This window comes from Lineus longissimus, chromosome 2 (genome assembly GCF_910592395.1).
Source record: "Lineus longissimus chromosome 2, tnLinLong1.2, whole genome shotgun sequence".
Lineage (NCBI taxonomy): Eukaryota > Metazoa > Nemertea > Pilidiophora > Heteronemertea > Lineidae > Lineus > Lineus longissimus.
The window spans coordinates 2,218,033-2,241,906 of NC_088309.1; the positions used below are offsets into that span (position 1 = coordinate 2,218,033).

The 23,874-nt window shown below is 40.7% G+C and overlaps 4 protein-coding genes across 9 annotated transcripts; 2 read left to right on the plus strand and 2 right to left on the minus strand.

Annotated features, from left to right (window-relative positions):
- Nucleotides 1-567: 567 nt before the first annotated feature.
- On the plus strand, nt 568-5,674 carry LOC135483497 (uncharacterized). 4 transcript variants are annotated; one of them, XM_064764453.1, is made up of 9 exons: nt 568-592; nt 1,429-2,724; nt 2,957-3,085; nt 3,341-3,385; nt 3,632-3,764; nt 4,112-4,262; nt 4,562-4,709; nt 4,887-4,984; nt 5,345-5,674. In XM_064764453.1, the coding sequence occupies exons 2-9, from the start codon at nt 1,494-1,496 to the stop codon at nt 5,534-5,536; spliced, it is 2,127 nt and encodes a 708-aa protein (XP_064620523.1). In that variant the 5' UTR covers nt 568-592; nt 1,429-1,493; the 3' UTR covers nt 5,537-5,674. The 4 variants fall into 4 exon arrangements, with proteins under 4 accessions (XP_064620523.1, XP_064620524.1, XP_064620526.1 ...); XM_064764454.1 differs by having other exon boundaries at nt 575-672; XM_064764456.1 differs by lacking the exon at nt 568-592 and adding an exon at nt 699-822.
- A 1,342-nt stretch (nt 5,675-7,016) lies between these two features.
- LOC135483498 (translation initiation factor eIF2B subunit alpha-like) lies at nt 7,017-10,633 on the minus strand. Its single transcript, XM_064764457.1, has 9 exons — nt 10,571-10,633; nt 10,231-10,332; nt 9,817-9,956; nt 9,509-9,625; nt 9,073-9,185; nt 8,784-8,852; nt 8,593-8,668; nt 8,114-8,239; nt 7,017-7,379 (listed from the first exon to the last, which is right to left on the minus strand). The coding sequence occupies exons 1-9, from the start codon at nt 10,608-10,610 to the stop codon at nt 7,224-7,226; spliced, it is 939 nt and encodes a 312-aa protein (XP_064620527.1). The 5' UTR covers nt 10,611-10,633; the 3' UTR covers nt 7,017-7,223.
- Nucleotides 10,634-10,673: 40 nt separating this feature from the next.
- Nucleotides 10,674-16,091, plus strand: LOC135483499 (probable ATP-dependent RNA helicase DDX52). The gene is made up of 13 exons (XM_064764458.1): nt 10,674-10,761; nt 11,096-11,470; nt 11,902-12,087; nt 12,371-12,514; nt 12,605-12,716; nt 12,952-13,024; nt 13,422-13,625; nt 13,844-14,057; nt 14,272-14,422; nt 14,731-14,806; nt 15,023-15,094; nt 15,319-15,411; nt 15,725-16,091. Exons 1-13 carry the CDS (start codon nt 10,675-10,677, stop codon nt 15,903-15,905), a joined length of 1,968 nt encoding a protein of 655 aa, XP_064620528.1. The 5' UTR covers nt 10,674; the 3' UTR covers nt 15,906-16,091.
- Nucleotides 16,092-17,671: 1,580 nt separating this feature from the next.
- On the minus strand, nt 17,672-23,777 carry LOC135500892 (protein NipSnap-like). Of its 3 annotated transcripts, XM_064792607.1 has the most exons (10): nt 23,694-23,777; nt 23,227-23,375; nt 22,841-22,886; nt 22,573-22,664; nt 22,334-22,404; nt 21,674-21,817; nt 20,515-20,641; nt 20,237-20,320; nt 19,679-19,763; nt 17,672-18,953 (listed from the first exon to the last, which is right to left on the minus strand). In XM_064792607.1, the coding sequence occupies exons 1-9, from the start codon at nt 23,774-23,776 to the stop codon at nt 19,699-19,701; spliced, it is 861 nt and encodes a 286-aa protein (XP_064648677.1). In that variant the 5' UTR covers nt 23,777; the 3' UTR covers nt 17,672-18,953; nt 19,679-19,698. The 3 variants fall into 3 exon arrangements, with proteins under 3 accessions (XP_064648677.1, XP_064648670.1, XP_064648687.1); XM_064792600.1 differs by lacking the exon at nt 19,679-19,763; XM_064792617.1 differs by lacking the exons at nt 19,679-19,763; nt 21,674-21,817 and adding an exon at nt 21,892-22,032.
- Between the last annotated feature and the right edge of the window lie 97 nt (nt 23,778-23,874).

Below are 23,874 nucleotides of genomic sequence, written 5' to 3' on the forward strand. Positions count from 1 at the left end.
ATTTCTCACTCGTTTTTTTGCAAAAGACTGAGAGATCAAGGACGATGTTTGTCAATAGACATCAGTTCCCCACCAAACTGCCTTATACCGGATATCTTACTGTTGACTGTGCTTTAAGAGGGACTAGGCGTGGTGCCAGTCTCTCTTAGACTTGTTAGAGCACAGTCGACAGACAGACAGACGACCATGCCGTCCCGAACTTCGGGCGATATGGACCAATCTGGGAAAACTCAATGAGGAAGGTATGCTCATTAGCATAATCTATTATTAGCCCCTGCTCGAGTCAATCTTGCGCTGTGTTGCTTCTGCCCACATACATCGTGCTGGAAAACGTCTCGTACAAAGGAAGCCTGGCATGCGCAAGACTAATAAGTAAAGAACTTCTGGCTGCGCGAGACTACTGTGATAAAATGACCATGTCTTGAGGATTGCTAGTACATGTAGTCTAGTATAGTAGTGGGTTAACGTATGCTGTCGCCATCTGGTGTTCTTTGTTCTTACTAATCATCAAGTGCTCTTGAACTGTGATTCTTGTGAAGGTGCTTTTATTCTATAATTAAAGACGATCCCGCCATGTTGGTGAAAACCTGAAGTTGTTCAATTTTTGTCGTGGAAATAACCACTTTGTTTCAAAAAACCAAAAAACATCCGAAAATAACCCCCTTTTCCCAAGTAACTCAAATAATGACAACAAGAACCAGTTGATGGATAACATATAAATATTACTATTTACTATGAAATTGATCATTTTATATGTAGTTTTTTTCATGTGTCCGATTATAGAAAACAAAATGAAGTGCAGGCTACCCTATTTTTACATGGGTAAATTTTTGGATGAGTACGATTATTTACATGCCTGTTCAATCGTCAATATCGTACTGCAGCTGGCTCCTCCACTCTGCTCACTGCTGTCTCCCATCCATAGTGTGCTCTGAATCGATAGACTTTCTTTGTCAGAAACCTAATTTGTAAGCAGGCCACAGAGCAACCAAAGCAATGTGTGAATGCGCAACAATGCAAAAAACTCCAACGTATGGGCTGAGTCAAGGGACACAAAATCTTTGTTTCCACCCGCCATTCCAAGATCAAAAGAAAATCGCGGACACATGTGTAAATGATAAAAGTGTTTTTCCAATACTGAGACGGGCTGCTGAAACGTGGACATCAGATGTGGGCTTTTGGGACCTCTGTAGATTCGTACCCTCACCACTGCAGCAAAAACGACTTTGTCATCTTACTATAGATTCATGCCCTTGATTGGGAACAGCGTTGATGTCACGATGCAATGTAGCTCTAACGGTTTTATATTACTGTAAGAGTGTAAAGTGTAACGTGACGTGACGCGACTTCTTCATAAACGTTGTTCCCAATCAAGTGCATGAATCTGTAGTATTGACTGTTTTTGTAACACTTGTAATCTCTTTTCAGGTTCCGATCTACCACTGCCTAGCATATGCGGTGTCCAAGGGGAAAGATAAACACTTGCTGATGTGATGATACTGCCTTTTCTAAAGAGGTGCAAGATGATAATGCTACAGAGACATATTTTGCCGGCAGTAAGGCTGCAATGGCTCAGTCATCATCCCACAAAATTGCGGAGAATAGCACTCCAGAGTGCTGGATCAAGTACTCGTTTCAGCTTGATAAAGTCACAGCTTCCAGTGCATTCACCTCGCTACTTCACTTCCAGAAGCTCTGCTCTATGTAATAAGCCTACATCAGAATCACAAAATATACCAACTGGAGATCATGAAAATGATGCAGTTGACTTTTTTGGGATAGAAGAGTATGAGCAGAACATGGTGACGATAGCTTCAGCAGAAAAAGATAACTTTGGTGCTTTGAAAAAAGGTACAAAACCTGCTAAAATATCAATATCTGTCAAGGCAAAGAAAGCTAAGGCTGATAGCTTTCAACCTTTGAATAGAGACCATGACATTTTAGAGACTTCATTTGGGTTGATAAGACTTGATGGTCGGAGAGCAGAGAGGAAACTGAAAGGTGATTTGAAGTCGGATCAAACAATTCCAAATCCAGAATCTACATCTGGGTCAGACTTTATTGATGAGCAATATTTTCAGTATGAGGGGAGTCTACAGCAGTCTGGGCACTGTAGCCAGAGTTATATCCATCTTGAAGAAGAGGCTAAAGAGTTGTCCAGCACGGTAGACCTGGATACAAATTCTCCTCCAAGTAAATCATGTGATGACTTTGAAGTTCCCTCAAATCTATTTGATGAACAGTACTTCGGGTCAGTCCCAACACAAAGTGCTACCGAGCTGTCTAGTAAGTACAGTGAGAAGGCTGTGGAGCAAGAGCAGAAGTCTGAATTGAATGTTAAACAATCTCTAAATGAACAAGCCTCACTGGATGATCTGAATATATTTGACCAGCAAATGTTTGGTCTGAAGGAGAGAACTGAAACTGAGAACAACCATGCAACCTCTTCTGTCTCTGAAGAGGAATCGACTGAAACTAAAAGCAAGCCTGCCATTTATTCTGTGACAGAGGACATGAAAAAACAGTTTGGTCAGAATAATGATGTCAGGAAAACAGAACGAAAAACAAAGCTGAGACCTGAAGAAATGGAATATGAATTTCACGAGCCTGTGACAGAATGGAAGAAGAAAGTGAAGTCGATTCCTGTGCCGAATGTTAAAGAACCAAAAACAGCTTATGACATGGCAATGAAGATACGTCAGGAAATGAAAGATGATGGCAAAGGTATGGTCATTAAATTGTTAGGGGTAATGTTCAGGGCCCTGTGCACCAACTGGCAAATTATTACATTACGACTTCAGTCAAAGTGGTTTACCTGTTACCCTGGGTTTGAACTTCGATACTTCAAAGTACATCTACAATGTAAAAAGGCATGTTCCAGTGTCATTCACTGTGCGGGACTTGAGCGAAAGTCTAACTAAGCAATGTGTTTGAAGTGGTAGTTTGACTGTTTCAGGAGAGCGGTTTTTGGGCGATGTGGACAGTAAAGGCTTCCGTATCCTGAAAAGTCAGGTCCCTGATTTCTCGCGCACGCGGGAGGTGGTCATGGTTGACCTGCTCAGAGACAGTGTCATTTACAATGACCGTAAGTTACATTTTACACCTTGAACTTGGTGTTTTGTTTTTTCTCCTTTTGGATGTCTCTAGGCCTGGCAAAGTTTGAAGCCTTTTTCTAGATGTCTATCTATTACATCTAACTAACTCCTCAAGCTGTAACAGCAGAGGTCGTGGTGAGGACTACTTGGCTTTTACAACAGCCACTTATCACACTATGACTTACATGTACACATCATAATCTTCGGCTCTACATGTAAATAATCATTTGTCACTTCTCTTCCAGATGATATTGTAGCTATCGACAAGCCTTATGGGCTTCCAAGCCAAGGTGAGAGTTACAGACAAATTCTTTGACAGACTGAAGATTGCCTATCGTATTGGTTAGCACATCTACCATCAATACACATAATGTTTAGAAGTTAGACTTAGCTTTATACTTGAATGTTCATCAAAAGAGATTGAAGATGAGCAAAGTCTTTGAGATTGTCTTGATTCAGTTCATATTCTCAGTAGGCACCTCACAGATAAAATGCAAGTTCTTCAAAAAGTTACATTTTCATCTTGTGTATTGTAGGTGGTGAAGGTGTCAATCACAATATCGCATCCCTCCTCCCAAAATTTGCCAAGAAAATTGATGCATCTCTTGAAACTCTTCATAGCGTCCATAGACTCGACAAGGACACAACTGGTGTTATGGTATTTGCTAAGTAAGTACAATAAAATATGTTCATGGGAACAAGCGACACGCATGTGTGTCCTGATTACAAGACGGGGTATGATCAGTCTGGGCTAGAAACTGTCTGTTAAGCGGTGCACAAATGAGCTATTGTCAAAACCGCTGCAACCTGCAGTTACATGTATAATCACTGTAAAACCAATAACCGCTGGGTTTGATACTGATAACAAGTTACTACAATGGCCGCCACGATGGGCGATTTTGTTGCATGCTGTGTTTGGGTCGACAGATCAAATCCATGGTCGAAGAGAGTTTTCAGTACTTTCAGTGCCGAGATTTGGCAGTGCGATGTGTTTCCTTACTTCATCCTCATTCTAGGACTCGGGAGATGCAGCTCAAACTGACCCGCATGTTTAAAGACCACGAAGTCGTCAAGAAGTACTGGGTGATAACGAAAGGAATTCCTGATCCTCCAAGTGGGGTGATTGAGATTCCCATGGCTGAGGGTACTGTCAGTGGGGCATATAGGGTAAGATTCTTTTTCTTTGGCAAGATTTGCCAAATTCCTTACTGACGGTTTAACTATTTCAAGTTGATAGGATAATGATGATGATAGTAACCATTACAATCGAAACTTACAATGCAAAAAACACAGAACTCATATTAATGTTTTCAGGATTTTGAGTCTACATGTAAAAAGTGTTCTTCTTGTGATGTCTGATTTCACTTTGTTGTTCTGTGCAGATGTAGTTATAGTTTTGGGGGTGGCAAATAAATTAATCGACTTATTCGAAGATCATCTGCTAATAGATAATCTTTCCTTTGCAGATGGTACTAAAACCTGATTATGACGAGAAGACTAAGTTAGTTATGAAGAAGAGCAGTGTTGATACGTCCCAGGCGATTACCAAATACAAAGTGTTGGACAGCAACGATAACGTCGGTGCTGCCTTGGTTCTATGTGAGCCAAAGACAGGTATGCATACCAGTATCTGTTTTGTAAAAAAACGGTAAACTTGGTCTACAGTCTGCTAAGAATCGGTACCTTTGTCCCGTTTACACTTTTGAGTCAGGTCATCCCCTTTGCGGTTGTTTTCAGCTGGCTGGTTGCATAAGTGTCTTCTCTCTTTCATGTGTTATTTTTTTCTTCAAGGTGTCAAACATCAAATCCGCTGTCATCTCTCATTTGGATTGAACATGCCTATTCTTGGAGACCACAAGTACTCCCACTTCACAAAGTTAGCTCCTCAGGTGAGAAAGTACTGACTCCCGCACATAGGTGTACCTACATCATTCATGACTGCAAACATTGAGGCCACTATTTTGGATACGCTTCCCCACAATTCGTAAAGTATATCAGAGGGACAGGCAGATATCAGAATCAAAGCAGTCAATCAGAAATCTCCTGAGGCTTTGACATTGGGTGATATGAATAAAGAGTAGTAAATGCTTTTATCTAAAACTCCATGTACATTTACACTTGACCTTTCTGTACAAAATTGAAGTAAAAGCATTTGCTAGCCTTTATTCATATCACTCCCTGGTTTGTTGCTGTTAAGAAAACTCTGAGGAAAGTAGCCTCCCTGAATTGTTCTGACGTTTCTCTTGCAGCGTTTGTTTCCTGCCATGCTGCAGAGACTTGGTATCCGTCAGAGTAAGGTGCGCCACGTGCCGATGCATCTTCATGCCAAGTCAATAATCCTCCCAGGCATATTGGAGGGGAGGTACCTGCATCTGTCCACCAAGTTACCAAGACATTTCGTGAAAAATATGAAGAGCTTAAAACTGAAACCGCCACAGTAATTTGGCCATTGCCAATTTATTCTGTGATATATCGGGTAGGACATTTCGAGCGGGATATGTTGTGTTTACTCATATTGGCTGACTCAGCAAGAATGGTTTCATAACTGTGACTGTGGTATAGTAATATGTGTGATTTTATGTGCATTTTCTAAAAAAAAAAAAATATGTTTTCTCGGAAATCTATAGTTTTGCCTTATTACATGTGTCAATCCATTGTTTCCTACGGATTATTTCATGCCTTTACAGACTGAGATTCTGTCAATCTGGATGTTGGTACAGACTGACTGACAATTTGTCCTCAGTGTCAATATTGACTGGTTGAGATTCTGTCAATCTTGACCTTTGTACAGACTAGCTGTTGGGACACCCTGGGCTGGTTGTCATCCTGCGTCGATACAGTTTGTTATTTTGTCTCCTCTATGTTGGTACATACTGGTTGCTATTACGTCCTGGATGTCGGTTCAGACTGGCTGGGATTTGTTCCTCGATGTCGCTGCAGACGGACTATGATGCCCTCGAAATCTGTACAGACTGGCTGTGATTGTGCCCTCGAAATCTGTACAGATTGGCTGTGATTGTGTCCTTGAAGTGTATACAGACTGGCTGTGATTGTGTCATTTAAGTGTATACAGACTGGCTGCGATTGTGCCCTTGAAGTGTATACAGACTGGCTGTGATTGTGCCCTTGAAGTGTATACAGACTGGTTGTGATTGTGTCATTTAAGTGTATACAGACTGGCTGTGATTGTGTCCTTGAAGTGTATACAGACTGGCTGTGATTGTGTCCTTGAAGTGTATACAGACTGGCTGTGATTGTGTCCTTGAAGTGTATACAGACTGGCTGTGATTGTGCCCTTGAAGTGTATACAGACTGGTTGTGATTGTGCCCTTGAAGCCTACAGACTGGCTGTGATTGTGTCCTTGAAGTGTATACAGACTGGCTGTGATTGTGTCCTTGAAGTGTATACAGACTGGCTGCGATTGTGCCCTTGAAGTGTATACAGACTGGCTGTGATTGTGCCCTTGAAGCCTACAGACTGGCTGTGATTGTGTCCTTGAAGTGTATACAGACTGGCTGTGATTGTGCCCTTGAAGCCTACAGACTGGCTGTGATTGTGCCCTTGAAGCCTACAGACTGGCTGTGATTGTGCCCTTGAAGTGTATACAGACTGGCTGTGATTGTGTCATTTAAGTGTACGTGTATACAGACTGGCTGTGATTGTGTCATTTAAGTGTACGTGTATACAGACTGGCTGTGATTGTGCCCTTGAAGTGTATACAGACTGGTTGTGATTGTGTCCTATCTACAGCCTGGCTGTGATTGTGTCCTCCATGTTTAAACAGAGCCGGTATTCTTTTCTCAATGTTGGTACAGAATGGTTGTCTTTGTCCTTGATGTCGATACGGATTGGTAGTTGTATTCTATCCTCGATGTCAATAAGCACACTACCTTTGCAAAAAGAATAATATGAACACGCTCTTGTTATAACAGGCACATGTTTATTAAATATAAGTACCTCAATTTTAGCACAATCTGTATGATTTGAACTTGGTTCACCATATCCCTTTTGAAAATGTCCACAACAATCCCGTCAGTCACCCATATATATCTGTCATGTTGCATCAAGAACACAGATTGCACAGAGAAGTACACAGCGGTTGATGATGGTATCAACGCAACTAAAGTCTAGAGATATAACTTGATGAGTTCATCACTGACTGCCGATGGTGTTAGCACTCCCAAATCTGTGAACAATAACGTAATGTAAGAAGGAGGAGTGTAGTCGACCAGTGGGTGTTCCTTGGTTAGATCAATATTGCCTTTGATGGTTGATGAATGATACTGAAATGGGAATAAGGAAAACTATGTGAAAGGTATATTCAGCTTGTGCCAACCTGTGCCTGGTCATACAGTTGTTGATACGTGGACACCAGATACAACTAGAATTGTCAGTTGAGTCTGCAGGCATACTCTGAAGTCTCCGCCACGGCGTTCTGAATGCGCATGTGCAGTCAGTGCGAACATCGTCTTGGTTCCCTCGGCTGTTCCTAGGAGGCGTGCTATTCCTGCCCTCTAGGAACAGCCGAGGGAACCAAGACGTGCGAGTAACGTTCCGAGTGCTCATTGCCGCAAAAACAATCTACGAAACTACAATGTATTCCGTGCTCAAAGTGCTCGAATAACGACGTACTGCCGACGTGGACTTGGAATAATAAATGAACTCGCCGTACGTAAGAGCAGAATATTTTATCAATGTGCGGTTTTCTCGAAACTTCGTGTCAAATCTTGACAAAATTGCGACAATTGAAATCCACCCACAAGCACTACAACGTGTACACACGCATAGGCACATCGGCGCCCTAGGCCGAGGTTGATTTTGCCGAGAAAGTTTCCTAGCTAACCCAAGAGTCTCCTCTCACGGCCACTACGTGCCGTGGCGGAGACTAACAAGCCACAGATTACCGTCCCATTAGACAGAGCCTAGTTTTTGGCACTAGCACCTCAGATAATTGGCGTCTTTTGTCAATATGTAGAACTTGGAAAGACCAGTAAGAAGTGGAACTCTTCTTTCTCACCTTGAAATTTGCTGGTATATCTCTTTGATTTAGCGGGAATTCCCTTGTGAATTTAAAACTTTCTGCCACCACATACACTGGTTTTCCTAACTCCTTAGCAGATAATGCCATAGTGTATGTCCCTATCTGAAAAATGAACACAGCGTGGTGAAATACATTTAAGCGATCTGTGGAGTTCTTGCTTCAATTGTTGACTTAGAAATGGGAACTATTCAAAGGTTTCAGCTCCCTCTGGAGTATCACTTGTCCGAACTGCATGCATTCAGCACACAGAACTGGCATTCACACCTGGCCATCTCTGCCAACTAGGAACTCCAGAGTGGAGAGATGGAACTAGGAATAATTGATGTGCTCAAGGACACAAAGACAAAACAGATGTGATCCTTCCAAGCGTCAAACTACAACCTCTTGATTATGAGCCTGGTCCTCTTACCACTATGCCACTTATCTCCCCATGGCTTGATTGAAACAATGGTTACCTTATTTATTATTCCTCCACTTTCTACCACTCCTTCAGCTCCTATGAGAACCAGATCCACATTTTCCATGATGTACCTGAAGTACCGAAAGGAGAGTAACTAAATGACAAATTTCATTGCCATGAAATGATCACCTGTTTTGGACTTGCCAACCATGTTAGTCATTTCACCTAAAGAGTGTGAGTACTTACCCAACCGCAGCATCTAGAATTAAGGTGGCTGGTATTCCAAGAGCTGTGACTTCATCAAACATGTCGACACTGGAATGAAAAACATCACTCATATGAACACAGTATACTCATATTAACAAAACAAAACACGCACCCATTGGTTAAAGCAGTCAGGCCAAGCGACCGCATTCTTATTACCACTTTGGTGACCCTAGATAGCATGTTCATGCTACTTCTGATGACCCACCATTGTCTATTGAGCTCATAATTTAATGGTAATTGCTCAGATCTCATCCACTTCCTTACCTACCCTGATTTATCTGGCATCGACTCTGTCAAGTAGACATTGAACCGTTTGTTGGCAGCAGCAGCTTCCTTGAACAGTTCGAGCACCACGCGCGATTTGGAATGAGTCAAAATAGTCTGAAAAGCAGAGAAGACATGGTGGAAATACATGTAGGGAGACCAGTTTAAGGGTGCCAGGCTCATAATTAGGAGGTTGTTGGTTTGATTCTCTAGAGGATATTTGTTGTTTTGCCTTGGTAAAACACTGCAAACAAGATTTACAACTAAATCTTTTTGGCTCTTGTTAGTGCCGACTTTCAGATTATCTAGGAGCTTAGGTGAGAGCAAGAAATCATGAAGGCATAGATTTTGGACTGTACATAGTTTGATTGAAAACCAGGTGGAAATAAGATGTCGATTTTCTCCTAATTCATCCTACAGTTATTTGAATTATGACTTACAGTCCCATCTCTAATAAAAGGAATGCCTATTTTTGCAATTTTTCTTCGAGAACGAGAGACTTTATTCAGGAACACCTTTCCCCTCTCCACCAAAACACTTTTGCAGTCTTGAAAATCCTGAAAAGAAGAAATGATCCAGTAAATGGGACACTTCATTTATTCCGGTTTTATCCGACTATGGCCTTTTCATGAACACGAAAGTAAGAACTGATAGTATCACTATAAATGATGGTTGGGCAGCAGGTTAAGACCAACTTACTGCATGAAGGAACCAATTTCTGATAGAGTTAATCTCATTAATTACTTACTGGATGATCTAGTGAAGTGAGTGTGATGAACCGAACAAACAGATCACAACCTGAGGCTATCGATGCCACCGGTCCATCTGTCTGCTGGAGGATCTTAATGGCGAGGTTGAGATTCTCTCGCAATCCAAGTAACGTCTCCGCTGAAACAGATAAGATAAGAGTAAGTTAGGTTGAAGGAGACTATAGGCAGAAGTTAGCAATTATTGGTGACTTAGTGTAACTTAATGTGATCAATCTGACTCCTGCATCTCAGGAGACTTAATTGCCGAAGTGATTGGGAATTTGTTTCCTTTCACATATCATGCTTGAGAGCTCCATTCATTCAGGGATCTATGAAACAAAACTTATCTATTACGTCAGGATCACCGACTAGATCCTCCTTGGCGTTCACATTAAGATTTGATCTTTTGGTACCTGGATTCACTCTGATAAACTCTATCAATGTCTTGATGGCTGCAACAGCTTGTGATGTGCTCGGATCTTCCTGCATCAGGTGGTTGTAATACGGAACAATATCTGAAATCAATCCCCAGACATTACATGGGTCAGGGACAGAGGCTCCCAACAACACAACTTGTCATTCATTGTGATGTATTGTAGCTATATGCCAGATCATGAGGTGACCACTGTAAACAAATGGTGCATGTAACTTATTGTAGCAATTCTGAATCAAAAAGCGCCCATTTGAGGCAAGATTGTTACTATATCAAACGAAATACATGTTGAAAACGAAAATCAATAGTCGTTATCTAACCATTTGAGTCCATTTTTAGCAGATTTTCATTGCATATCATCAGAAATTTTAGTCGAATTGTCGCTCTCGATATAACAATTTCCGCTTGAGCCGACAGTTTCAAGATGGCTGGCATGAGCCTGTTTCGCAAACTTGGTGCCGGGGCAAAGTTTGATTTCAAACGTTTTCAAGGTGATGCGGAACGTTTAAAGGTGATGTATGGTTGAAGCACACATTGCTTCATGTAACTGAAAAATATCAGAGAAATCTGATGCATCGTTTGGTGGTAATCGGTTGTCAAAGACGACACGTGTGTTTTCTCAGATTCATATGGGGCGCCATCGTGGCCATAATTTCATATGCGGACCTGACCCCAAATCACCTCAACCAATCTTTATTTCGGAATGAGTTTACAATCCCCGTTCAGGGCCCAAAAAAGGTCATCAATCGACAAAAAAGCGCCACTTTTCAATGGATTTATAGTTGAATGCGATCAAACTACGTCATTTCAGATCGGGGATTGAAAATTTAAACCGTTATTTCTAGGTACTTCGCCCGAAAATCCAGGCATCAACGCAAGTGAAAAAAAAGTCTTGGGATTCTTTCGAACAGTCTGAAGAAAAATACCAAAATTCTTCAGATGATGAGCTCAGCAAATCTGGTGACGACAATGACAAAGTGTCAGACTCAGACCAAAGTAAATATGCCAAAAAGCGTAAAACTGATAGCGACAACGATAGTGGGAGTTCAGAAGGAGAGGAGGGAGACGAGTTATCTGATGATGGGGATAGTGAGGAGGAAGTTGAGCTTCAGATACTCGGCTCCATCAAGTCTAACAGCACAGAGACAAAGAGGCATGAGAGGAAGAGGAAGAAGAAGCAGTTATCCCCCGAGATTATAGCACAGTTGAAACAAGAGAAGGTAATCTATAAAGCACTGTCTAGTCGTCATGTCTAGTTTTAGGCCTCAGCTCAAGAGCCACTAAGTACACTACGTAGATGAAGTACCTTTTTCCTAGAAAGAGTGTCGTATGTCCCCCTCCCTTACCTCCACTTTTGACATTGATGCTCTCATTTGTGCAGTAACCTCCACAATAGAACTTTGGTCCCCTTATAAGATCTGTCTTAAAGGGGGACTATAGGCTGGAGCAGAGGGGCTAATTTGGCCATCTTCAGGTGACTGATATACACAGCAAGGGCCCTAGGTCAAGTCCGATTCAGCACTATAATATATTCCTCGTAAAGCCTGAATCATTTCGACGTACTGTGAGATGTGAGAGACCCCTATTGTCAACTTCCTGTAACTTTATCTTGCCTGCCTAGCTGCTGCCTATATCGTGTCATTTCTTCCAGATAAATGGCTTCCGAAGACAACACAGAATCCATGCTTATGGGACTGACATACCTGATCCATTTGCCAAGTTTTCACAGCTTGAGGAAGAATATCATCTCCATTCTCGAGTAGTGAAGAATATTGGAGAGTCTGGCTATGATGCACCAACTCCAATTCAGATGCAGGCAATCCCAGTCATGATGATGGTAAGACTTCACCTAAATGTGGGCAAAATTTGGGTGTAGATAACTGAAAGTCCAGGCTTGTGATCTCTTAATGCAAAGTCATGGTGCATATCGCTCCACTGGGATGTTTATTGTTAGGAAAACAGAACGACCGACTATCATCACATCACAGCAACCCATTTGTCTGAAAAAGGCTTTCTTTTTGTGTTCAGTTTGCTCAGCCAACATTGAATGTGAACAGAACAGAGCCGCAACAACCTGTTTCAGAATGACTGAAGATTTTTATCAAGTTGTTCTTTTTCAGCGACGCGAGATCTTGGCATGTGCCCCAACGGGATCTGGGAAAACAGCAGCGTTTCTGATTCCTGTGTTGCATCACTTGAAGGAGCCAAGGAATAGAGGTTTCAGGGCCTTGATATTGGCACCGACAAGAGAGTTGGCTCAGCAGGTAAAAAAACTTTGGAATTAGGAGTTGCAGACAAAATAATTCTGCCAAGATGACTGTGTTTCTGTTTTTACATCACCTCTTCTTTTGTAGATATATCGAGAATGTTGCCGTTTGGCTGATGGCCGTGGTTTCAGAATCCATTACATCGACAAGGCCAGCAGTGCTATTAAGAAATTTGGTCCGAAATCGGCACAGAAGTTTGGTGAGTAATGTGACACTGTTGTCAGTTTTCTGCTCACAGCTTATATTACAGGTTGAGACATGTGGTCCTGCGTTGCATGACAGAGCCAATTTTTATCCATTTCTTTGCTGTTCATCTGTTTATGATACCACAACTTCAGTTATAATTCAGCTGTCTTGCCAAGAGTTGTCAGTTTTTGTTGTTTACCTGAATTGTTTAAATTCTCAAGTTGAATTCTTTCCTATTTCCCTTTTAGATATTTTGGTCACAACTCCAAACAGATTAGTGTATTTACTCAAACAGGAGCCACCGGTCATTAACTTGAAAAGGTACAAGTATTTACCAGATCTTGTGAACTGCCAATTACAAAAACGCATTCTCCCAATTGTATCTCAGAATCATATTGGGTGACAAATACCAAAGCATAGTGCTCGAAAACTGCTCTCTCTGGGACACAAAGAGACTGACCACATGGCGGAGAAATAGAGACAAAGCTTTAGTGATCAAGGAACTAGAGAGGACAGCTCGATTAATACAGGCCTGGTTCTGTACTATAGCCATATATAGAAAAGTAAATCAAACAGTTAGAAAAGGAGGACGGATAGCATTCATTTGCAAATGAAATAGTCACGATTATCTTGTTTATGGTATACTTTTAATGCCAAGGTGTTGAAAGAAAACTGTATCTTACCAGCAGGCTAATCTCTCTTTTCTGCTTCCTCTTAGTGTCGAATGGTTAATTGTTGATGAATCGGACAAACTCTTTGAAGAAGGAAAGCAAGGCTTCCGGGAGCAGCTAGCCATGATTTATAAGGCATGCGATTCTAAGAATGTGCGACGTGGCATGTTCAGCGCCACATTCGCGCACGATGTCGAGGAGTGGTGCAAACTTAACTTGGATAATGTGGTTTCTGTATATATTGGTGCTAGGTGAGTGAAGATCAGTCATCTAACAGGTCTGGCCTATACTCAATATCTTGAGTACAACAGAATGGCGGCCTATACTCGAAAACTTGACCAAACGAAACATCACTTTATAAGATTTGTGAAAGATCAATATCTTTTGTTGCTCTTGTGCGCTAATGGAAAGGTGGAAATGATGCAGAAATCTGTTTGTGTGTGAGCTTAGTTGAAGTTGTTTATTTCAGAAATGCTGCTACCGACACTGTTGATCAAGAGTTACTATTTGTCGGGAGTGAATCAGGTAAACTTCTGGCGATCCGTGACATCATACGGAAAGGATTTCAGCCTCCGATGTTAGTGTTTGTGCAGTCAAAAGAGAGAGCCAAGGAGTTGTTCCATGAGCTGATATATGATGGGATTAATGTAGATGTCATCCATGCAGATCGAACACAGTTACAGGTAAGATGAAGCCATGTCAATACATTTGAAGTTTGACCAATTGTGACCCATACACCTACAAAAATTTAACCTAGAACCTAGCATGTGGGAGTGTGGTGTACCGTGTACATGTCTTTCCTCAGCACTTTGTCTCATGGTCACTGCACTGTTGTCCATGGAACACAAATGGTTAACGTATGGGAGTATCAATGCCTGTTTCATCATTTATTTACAGAGAGAAAACGTGGTGAAAAGTTTCCGTCTTGGGAAGATCTGGGTGCTGGTGTGTACTGAGCTGATGGGCCGAGGTATTGACTTCAAGGGGGTCAACTTGGTGGTGAACTATGACTTCCCAACATCAGCTATCAGTTACATCCATAGAATAGGTAAGATAACATTTCACAAATCAACAAAAAGCATGACATTATGTGTAGTAGCCATTTAAGGACGAAATTTGTGATATGACTCTCAACTGAAGAGGTGTTCTGGTCACACAGCCTAATCCTCATTAGTCATGGGAGGGAGAGAGCCATGTGACACATCACTGCCTTAAAGTGAATGTAGAAGATCAAGTAGAAAGATAGAATATGGACCTCTCTATTGCTCCATGAAGTTGTTCCTTTTTTGAAATGCTAATTTGCAATAGTTGTGACAAGTTCATGTACATGTACAACATCATTTGGTTTCTTGACAGGTCGTACTGGTAGGGCTGGAAGGAAAGGCAAAGCTGTTACCTTCTTCACCGAAGACGATGGCATCAACTTACGGAGGTAGGCTGATGAAAAACGCAGTTGTTAAGTGTGTATGAAAGTTCATCTGCATTGTGGTCCAGGCTTACATGGGCTACTGCTTTTTCTGTCTTTATAAGAGTTCTACGAGGTGTATGAAATTTGAAACCATAAGTCAGCTAGCATCCTACAGTGTCTGAAAAAGTAACTGATAAAATGTTGATTTTGTATTGAAAATGTCCATGTTTGTTTTTGCAGCATTGCAAATGTGATGAAACAAGCTGGTTGTCCAATACCTGACTTCATGCTTAGTGTCAAGAGACCTAACAAGTGAGTAGCCTGTCGAAACTTGGTTTGACAAATAATGATCTTTGGAATTAATTGAACTGGAAGAAAATTGAAATCTGTCAATGACCCATTTTCCCTAGCACAGTGAGTTCAGAGGAAGAGTCTTTATTTTCTTCTTATTAGCCTTTAGCATTGTCATTCTGTTGTATTTGTGAGTAAAATTTACATGTACCGGTATATTACAGTTGTCATATGACTTATTTTAGGAAAACAAGAAAGGTACTTGCTAACCATGTTCCAGAGAGAGAGGGTATTTCAACTGTTACGCAGTACGATAAGGAAAAAACTCAAAAGAAAAGGTGAGTTGTTCATCTAGCATAGCAGCTTGGAGAATTAATGAAAAGCCTGAGGTTAATACTCATATCTGAAATATCGTTTGCTGCAAACATTACTGCTTCTTTTGTACACTTTTGGCAGCATGTGAATTAGAGGTAATGTCGTCTGCATGTTCAGGCAGAGCAAACTTTCGAGGACCATCGCGATCTGCCATGGATCAAAATGAAAGACAACAAACTTATGAGTGTGATAGGGTCAACAGAGTAAACAAATACGACACTGGTGAACAAATTTCATTTCTCACAGATTGGTAAACCTTACTTTTTTAAATTACAGAGAGGTTCTAAAAAGGATTGATGAAAAGAAGAGGAGCAAGAGGGAAAAACGTAAAAGGAGAAAATCTCATGCTAGGGAAGCCGGAGGAACGAGTGATGGGCCAGTGACACTGCTGAGTTCTGCTCAAAAGAGCAAAAAATCAACAGTGAAAAAGACAAAGAAAACAGTGAAAAGTAGTTGATACAAGGAATAAATGAACAGTCAGAGGAAATAGCTTGTTGGACTAATAGCTGGTTCAGCTCAAGTTGAGCTGTGCAATGAAGGACTCTTTGGAAAGGACTGACAGATACTGTTAATGAATGCTAAGTTGCACTCGCCAAATTATGTGGCATGCGCAGTTTGGGACCTCCTATTCGTGAAATAAATGTGTTCACAAGATATAAAGCCTTTTTGTTGCTTTAGCCTGGCACCCTCAATAATGACAGGGTTGGCTCAGTGAATGTTTTCCTCCTAGCCACTATTTAGCCAAGTGGCTGTCACTTTTAGCCATATTGAGTCAGCTCTAGCCATTGCCGATCGTTTGTCCATCTTGGGGCCGACCCAGCCCACAGTAACACGTGCGAGAATGGCAGCCCGCCGGTACTGAGACTAGCAAATCAACGAACGATTCGAGGAACACGTGACCAGAGACTCCATGGCAACGAAGCGAGCCGATAATGTATGCGTAAGGCGACCAGCAGCGCCATCAAAATCACTGTAGCGGCAACGGGTGGAACTACAATGCAGACGATAGTCAACCACGTGTGATAGCGCGACCGCCCGCAAATATGATAAAGTTTGACTAACTAACGATCGTTCCTTGGTGCATTTGGTGTGGAAGTGGATCTTTTTTATAGACTTTGATCAATTTTCGCTCAACACTATTACTCTCTCGCCAAATCATGGCAATTCAAATTGAATTCGCAAAATCTTTAGCCAGACATTCGCCACTCATGTGCAGCATTCGCAAGTGGCGAAAATGCGAACGGGCGCGCCAACCGTGAATGATATCAACAATGACAATTTGATACAGCACTTGCTCAACCCATAGTGACTACCGGTCACTTTTACAATTAAGATAACACTGATCACATGGAATATCATTGCTCAAAGCAGATGAATGTTCATGAATTCCTCATCGGCCAAGCTGTCCTTAAAATTGCTGCACCACAAGTGTGTCGTCCCTAGTGTGCACAGTGATCATTCTCAGTCGGCCTTGGGCCTCATTCGACCGTAAGACTACCTTGTGCATGTACCGGGCGGGTGTTCCCAGCTGTCTTTAACTGGATTACAGGGATAACCAATTCTCTACTTTTCTAACTTGCCCCCAAGCTGGACTCTGTCCCCTTGACGCCGTCTATGCCATCCAATACTTCCTCTCTCATTGGGTGCATGAGTGGATTGATTCACTTTGGGTGCTTTCACACCCTAACAATCCGTGTCAGATTGGGACAAAGTTCATGGAACCTTCGGACGTATCCTAAGTATTGCCATAGTAAAGAGATCCTGCACATCAAATATGGACTCAAAGTGTGCCTGGATCACAACCTCATTCATTGCATACAGACTGGTTGTAACTCCGTCCTTGTCCCTCAAATAGACACTGCAACTGCATATTGCAATGATTTTACACTTGTCGAGTCCCAGGCACAACATCAAAGCACGAGTCCTATCATAGTAATCTGGCTTCAAATCTGTCATTTGTGTTGTCTCTCAGTGGAAAACTAGACAAGTGTAACAGCTCCTGTGATGGTATGACAGTGACCAGATGCGATTATCCGAGAAGATTCTGTTCACTGTATGGGTTTGGTGTTCTGGACAGATTGTGACATCACTAGGATGTGACACAATATTTTTCTGCCGACATGAATCAAAACTTTGGATAAATCCAAGAAGATTCAAATGTAGGCTTTAAACATTCCTATATGACCACTGGGGTTAACATAAATTGTAAAAGCAAAATGAGCATCTTTTACATTAAATTATTTATTTCACATAGCTGATAAAGTGCTTGTCCTGAAACAAGGACTTCTTTTCTTTTTACACAATACCAGAATCTGCTTTTGAAATGAAACCATAACAAATTCTCTTTTAAAGTTTTTCAACAGTCTTAATTCCACTTTCCCTAAAATGTAGCCTTAATTTACAGTAACCCAAACGATTACATTATTTCATGCAGGAAACTTTTTGAGTCAAACGAGTTTTCACGACTCACATTCTTGTTCTGTACATACAAATGTTGTGGCAATTCGATCACATTCGTAACTAGGGATTTATAACTAAGTTAAACTCTACATTGTGCAGAACTATAACTTCATGATCTGTTGGACGATCAAATCAAAGCTTACCCGCCATCTTCTGGAGACTGATTTCAACTTGATTTTTACGACCAACACTTTATAACTTGGACGCATCATCAATCACTTTGTCAATAAATTCACAACCATACATGCAAACCCTTCATATAATAAACGCATATACTATGATGAATGAAGTTTATCAGATACATGTAGCATGACCTGCGATCATGCCTGGATGCAAAGAAAATCTCTTGTTTGCTGTGGTCAAGCAGGTGCTTGCAACAAGAATCAGTGATGGCCACAACCAGCGATATCAAACCCAGGGGATTACTGGTTTTACCAGCAGAATGGAATCTTATCACTTATCACAGTGATAATTGTCAGAGGTTGCAACGATATACTCTGAATCACTCATTTGCGAATCCTATACTATACATGAGACAGCCAACTGAGATTTTTGCCTTGTATCAGATATTTGACGGCAAAAACAAACGCCTCTTTAAAAATACTATCTCACTACAAATACATTTCACAGACCCTTTCAATTCAACCCACAGATTTTGGTTAAAGTGAGTCTCCTCAAAAACTAACTCTAGTATCTACACATACTTTGTTAGAACAAATAAGCTGCATTTGCATTCAGAACATTCCATACAATATTTTCACACAGATAGACGGCATGTACGAAAACAAAAAGATCTGGATCGTTCTCAAACAAAGGTTCTCTATTCCATGGGGGAGTTTCTTGTCTAATTGTCATGGTGACATAATCACTTTACAAGGGTCACTTTCTGATAATGCCACATGTGCACAGATCTGTAGAATTGTCCGTTCCTTTGTGAAAATATGGCATGAATGGTTGCTCAGAGGACGCCCGGTCTGTGTCTAGTGCAGGGGTGAGAACGGTGTTGGAATCATGATCCTCGACTTCATCGACCTCAACAACGGCACTGAAATGACAGAGAGAAGACATTATAGCAGGATATCTCTCTATTTCAAGAATCCTGATGTCATCATAAAGTTACAAGGTAGAGATTCTGACTGGGTTCAGTACTTTAAAGTTACTTATTCAAGTGTCAACATTTAGTGCATGTATTACATGTACCCTAGCACCTGGGCATCACCCTGTTATGTCTTCTCAAAGGTACTTGATTATCAAGTGATAAATGCAGCTGGATAAATGTTAATGGGACATTCTGACAAGAATGAGCAACAAATCCATTTAAGCTCAAATAAAGCTCTGTAAAGTTCAGAGTACAAATATGTACAGTCAGTTGTAAGTGTCTTTGACAAATAGTGCAGACATAAGTCAGAAAAGGAAAAAAGGTTTGCGTGACATCACAGAGTGTAGTGTCAGTTACGTCACAGAAGGCATCCTCTAAGACCTTACACATAAAAGTACAAGTGATGTTACTTGTACTGATGCATATTCATAAAGGGATGACCAATGAAATTGCTGGGGATAGCCTAATTTGATAGGTTTTATGGTGGGGAGTTTATCGGCGGTGAAGGATGGATATTCACACAACATTTAACCAGATATTCCCACGTGGTTTGGGTAGAACATAAGTTAGGATATGTACATGTAGACAAGTGGGGTTCAGTGGTTTGGGGAAAACATAAATGGGGGAAGACACGACAGGGTGTTGAAGGCAAATAAAGTCAGGTACAGTACATTGCCATGTTAGACACAGGCTACTTCAACTTTGAAAATGGTGTCGGGATCATTATGCCGCAATTGAGAGTTTGGATCAAGGGAACTGAAAGACAATCATACAACAGAGAATGGTGAAAGAAAATGCAAGCAACTATCATTTTTGTAATCAGGCAAGACTTCTGCTTAGTTTCCTCCTTAAAGGCATACACTGTTTGTGCAAAATTCGAAATCTGAAACTGAACCTGAGATTTTTCAATTATGTTCAAACAACCTGAATATGAAATTCAACTTTGCTGTTGTGTACCCTGATATAGTTACAATATACCCTATACAGATAAATTGCCAAAGTCATTTAATTGGCAAATTAGTTTACTCTATGCTACTTTTTGCTATATATCTATGCTAACTTTTTCCCGGCCCCAAAGAGTGCCAACAGTCACAAGCAACCAAGATAATGTTAGAAAGCAACAATACACACAAGACAGAAACACAAAAATGCAGTGAGGTTATACATCATGCTTTTTTCAAAGATAAAAAGATATTTGAAACATAACATTAAAACAAAAGCACTGTTACCTGTATATGCAACACACTCATCCCAGCCAGGCATACTCCAGGCAGCTTCACGCTGCTCTTTACGTGTTTGGAGATCCTTGTATGCTGAAGATAAGGAATGAAACTGTGGTGAACGAAAGAAAAGACAACTTACTGGTATCTTTATTTCTTACTTTAAAACAAGAGGAATACACAGAATGAAAATATTCATCATCCAAATATGAACAAAGTTGATCAAAATACTGTTTTCTATTGAACATTGGTCATAAGTCTGTACAGGAAACAAAAGGTTTACCTACCCCATATATGATGGACAGTGTACATTTCTCCAATATGTGAAAACAGACCAGCGATTGGCTGTTCCAAGTTCTTCCTGTACTGCAGACCTCTGGCCCAGTTGTTGCCCCATTCGATCATAGTACCAGGCTGGAAGAAACACAATAGAAACATCATATCACGACAATGGCGATGAAGGTTCCATTAATAACGTACATGAATGCATTAATTCTGGACATTCGACTTTTAGTTGAGCAGGAGGACTCCCACACTCAAAGCACTAAAAACCAAATTTTTCAAATTTTCAGCACCATCCTGAGTAATCGTCAATATCACATGCAAAGCGTGATATAGAAGCCCAACCACCACAGAGCTACAGTATCAGAGAAGACTCAGCCAAACATCCTCTTGGGGAAGCAGGGTGGAATAATGTCTGATTTGTGATTGGAAGGCTGTTGGCTTGAGACTCGGCCATTGTCATTCTGTACTGTTAACAGACCTGAAATGGCCAAGAGTAGCACAGTGTGTGTGCTCCTTGGTTTCTTCAGCAATGTTTCTGGATTAAGCTCGGCATGAATGTAAAGCACGTTGTGCAATATAAAAGTGCAATATACCGTAGAAATGTATATTTCATCAAGCAAAGATGAGGTCACCAAAGCTATGCTGAGTTAAAGAAAATCTACCAGGTCCAGTACACAATCTGTACCAAATGCTATGATTAGGTAAAGGAAGTGTTCAAATTGAATAAGTATAACAAAAGCATCTAGGCAATTGGACTAATACTTCACAATACATGTACAACATTGTCCTTTGACTACCACAATCCTAGACATCACATTGACAATGAGGATTATTGAGTAAATTAGAGCTTATTTGTAAAAAGCAACAATTCAGGAATAAGATTGAATAAATAATGACATCTAAGGGCCTCAAGCTATTGTTTTGATACAACAAATAACCTAACAAAAGTAACATGAGTGTGTGCGGTTCATAATACAAAATTTGAGGTCTTGAAAGAATGAAAGCAACACTGAAAGTAAATTTCCAGCCAGACACTAACAGTAGAACCAGTGAGGGCTACCGGGTGCCACTAAAATGACTAATACACCGAGATATGCTTAGCAAGAGCTGGTATGAGGCTGCCAAGATGACAAGCATATAACAAACCATGCCTTCTGTTACCTTCAACACATAGCTCCTAAGCTCATAGATATGATTGCCATCAGTTCTGGGCATAGCAAATGGCCAGTAACTGAATGCCAAGTTTATCTGGTTCGTTCGATGTCGGAGCATTAGGTTGCGAGCTTTGCGAAATTCCAGAAAATCCTGAAATTTAGTAGAAAGACTTTGAGATAGGACTTGCAATAATATCACAACTTTGATTCACTCTGAACATTTACCTTTAACACATAGCTCCTAAGTTCATAGATATTTGATGGTTCTCTGGGCTCCATCATTGGCCAGAAACTAAAGTTAAGGCAGATCATATTGCGACGAGAACGGAGCATCTGGTTTCTAGCAACTCGAAAATCTATAAAATCCTGAAAGTAGGCTTGAAGTTTAAAAACAAAGCAGTATGCACGTACAGATGATGGTCTATCTGAAAAGGCGAAAACAAGTAAAAAAAATTTATTTCAACCTGACTTCACAAATTTTCACCCTCTTCTCAAACTGAAATTGGCACTTCTCGGGTACTCCCCCATTTGAAGGGATTGGACAATGGTGAATTTGATTTATAGGATATGGTTCAAACTTTAAAATTTTGGTGAGTATATCATTATTCACAGTTCAGGTTTTTTACATCAGTCCAAGTGTGACTTATCTTCACTACCGTAGTCCTACCTTATCTGTTCTATAGATTTCTGTAGCACTGTTGAGCATAGGGTACCCTCCAACATACTTCCAAAGGTGGACTGAAATGACACATTATTATGCATTTATTGCTAGGGGGCATAAACATTATCGAAAGAATTCATCGAGCTGAAGTCAAGTTTAATGACAAATACTGAAGAAAACCAATGGTTGCAAACTCAAAGAGACAGTTGATGTCTGATTTTACTTGAAGTAGCAGAACAACTTACCTGCTTCATCTTGGTCTCCGAACTCCACAGTCCAGCTGCCAACTAATTCAGAACCAGTTTTCTTTTCAAGCATCATGTTGTTGAAGGATTCACTGAAACAAACACAAAGCATTGTAGATTCTAGTGCCAAGTATATGTAGAGTGGAACCTCCCTTAGCACCCCACCTCTCTATCAAGGACTATCTCTCTTTAAACTGAAGACAACAAGTCATAAACGATGTGACATGAAGATGATGGACTTATCTATATTTTGACATATCATACTTACAATTGCTTTATGTAACCTTCCATACATTCTGGTTTCACTGAATGGACTGAAAAAAGACACAAGCAACACATTGACTTACACTTACAGTAATAAACATACTTGATACTTACCAAGGAGGGACACTTCATGTACATCGGAGGGGAGTTATAAACCAGAAATAGGCCAGTATAAGAAATATTGGGCAGTTAATATCCCCCACAAATCTGTTGTAAACACACGTTGCCAAATAGTAGCAAGAGTTTTTATAGGAATATGGTGATCAGTGTGAAGGACACGATCTCTCAATGTGGCAATAAGGTTACGTCAAGACATCGAAGAACATCTTTTATTCCAGTTACATTCCCGCCTGCCTTGGTACACTAGAACATCAGACCAATATTACTTACATTGCAGTTCATACACAATGCTCCGATCTGAAAGAAGGTGGGATTGGGATTCTTTTGGGGTTTCAATTTTTCGCACAAACAAATTCCTGACCCAGGATCCCTGCTGGTCATCTGCAGTTTGTCTGTTAACTAATGTGGAAGATATCAACCTGAAAAAAATAAATGAAGATGACATCACTCAGTCCTGAGCAAGTCAATTAAGTTTGGGAATTCGCCTATCCAACAATCCAATGAGCTGATATATAAATGTAAGTGATGTATTCTACTTGTTGTACAATACAGTACCAACCTCATGGCTGACTTACACAGTCACAGGGCAAGTGACAACTTCACTTTTGAGTCAGTCTGCAACTGCAAGGTTGAAAAAGCAGACGAATTTTTGTCGACAACTTTTCGTCTACAGCACCGACAACCATGAAATTTCGCATACACCTGCTTCGTGATACATTTTTTCCATTTATTCTCACCGTTGGGGAATACATCGTATCAAATGTGTTTTATTTGAAAGTAGAACACGCAAATAACTTTTTCCAATGCCAAGGGCAGCCATCTTGATTATGGAGAATGTAGGTCAAGGTCGAAAAAGAAACTTTTACAAAAACAATAATAAATTAAGTTGTACCATAAAACTCCTTCATTTTATATCTA

Bases quoted from the DNA above. Each gene is read 5' to 3' on its own strand.
- LOC135483499 (XM_064764458.1), top strand. From the start codon at position 10,675: ATGGCTGGCATGAGCCTGTTTCGCAAACTTGGTGCCGGGGCAAAGTTT. The intron at 11,471-11,901 runs GTAATCTATAAA...CATTTCTTCCAG, and splicing joins CACAGTTGAAACAAGAGAAG to ATAAATGGCTTCCGAAGACA. The intron at 15,412-15,724 runs GTGAGTTGTTCA...TTTAAATTACAG, and splicing joins GAAAAAACTCAAAAGAAAAG to AGAGGTTCTAAAAAGGATTG.
- LOC135483497 (XM_064764453.1), top strand. From the start codon at position 1,494: ATGATACTGCCTTTTCTAAAGAGGTGCAAGATGATAATGCTACAGAGA. The intron at 2,725-2,956 runs GTATGGTCATTA...TGACTGTTTCAG, and splicing joins AATGAAAGATGATGGCAAAG to GAGAGCGGTTTTTGGGCGAT. The intron at 3,386-3,631 runs GTGAGAGTTACA...TGTGTATTGTAG, and splicing joins TTATGGGCTTCCAAGCCAAG to GTGGTGAAGGTGTCAATCAC.
- LOC135483498 (XM_064764457.1), bottom strand. From the start codon at position 10,610: ATGATATGCAATGAAAATCTGCTAAAAATGGACTCAAATG. The intron at 9,626-9,816 runs GTAAGTAATTAA...TCTTCTTTTCAG, and splicing joins TCACTTCACTAGATCATCCA to GATTTTCAAGACTGCAAAAG. The intron at 8,853-9,072 runs GTAGGTAAGGAA...TTTTCATTCCAG, and splicing joins TCGATGCCAGATAAATCAGG to TGTCGACATGTTTGATGAAG.
- LOC135500892 (XM_064792600.1), bottom strand. From the start codon at position 23,776: ATGGCTGCCCTTGGCATTGGAAAAAGTTATTTGCGTGTTCTACTTTCA. The intron at 22,887-23,226 runs GTAAGTAATATT...GTCTTTTTTCAG, and splicing joins CATTGTGTATGAACTGCAAT to TCCATTCAGTGAAACCAGAA. The intron at 20,642-21,673 runs GTAACAGAAGGC...TGTTTCTTCCAG, and splicing joins TTAGGAGCTATGTGTTGAAG to CCTGGTACTATGATCGAATG.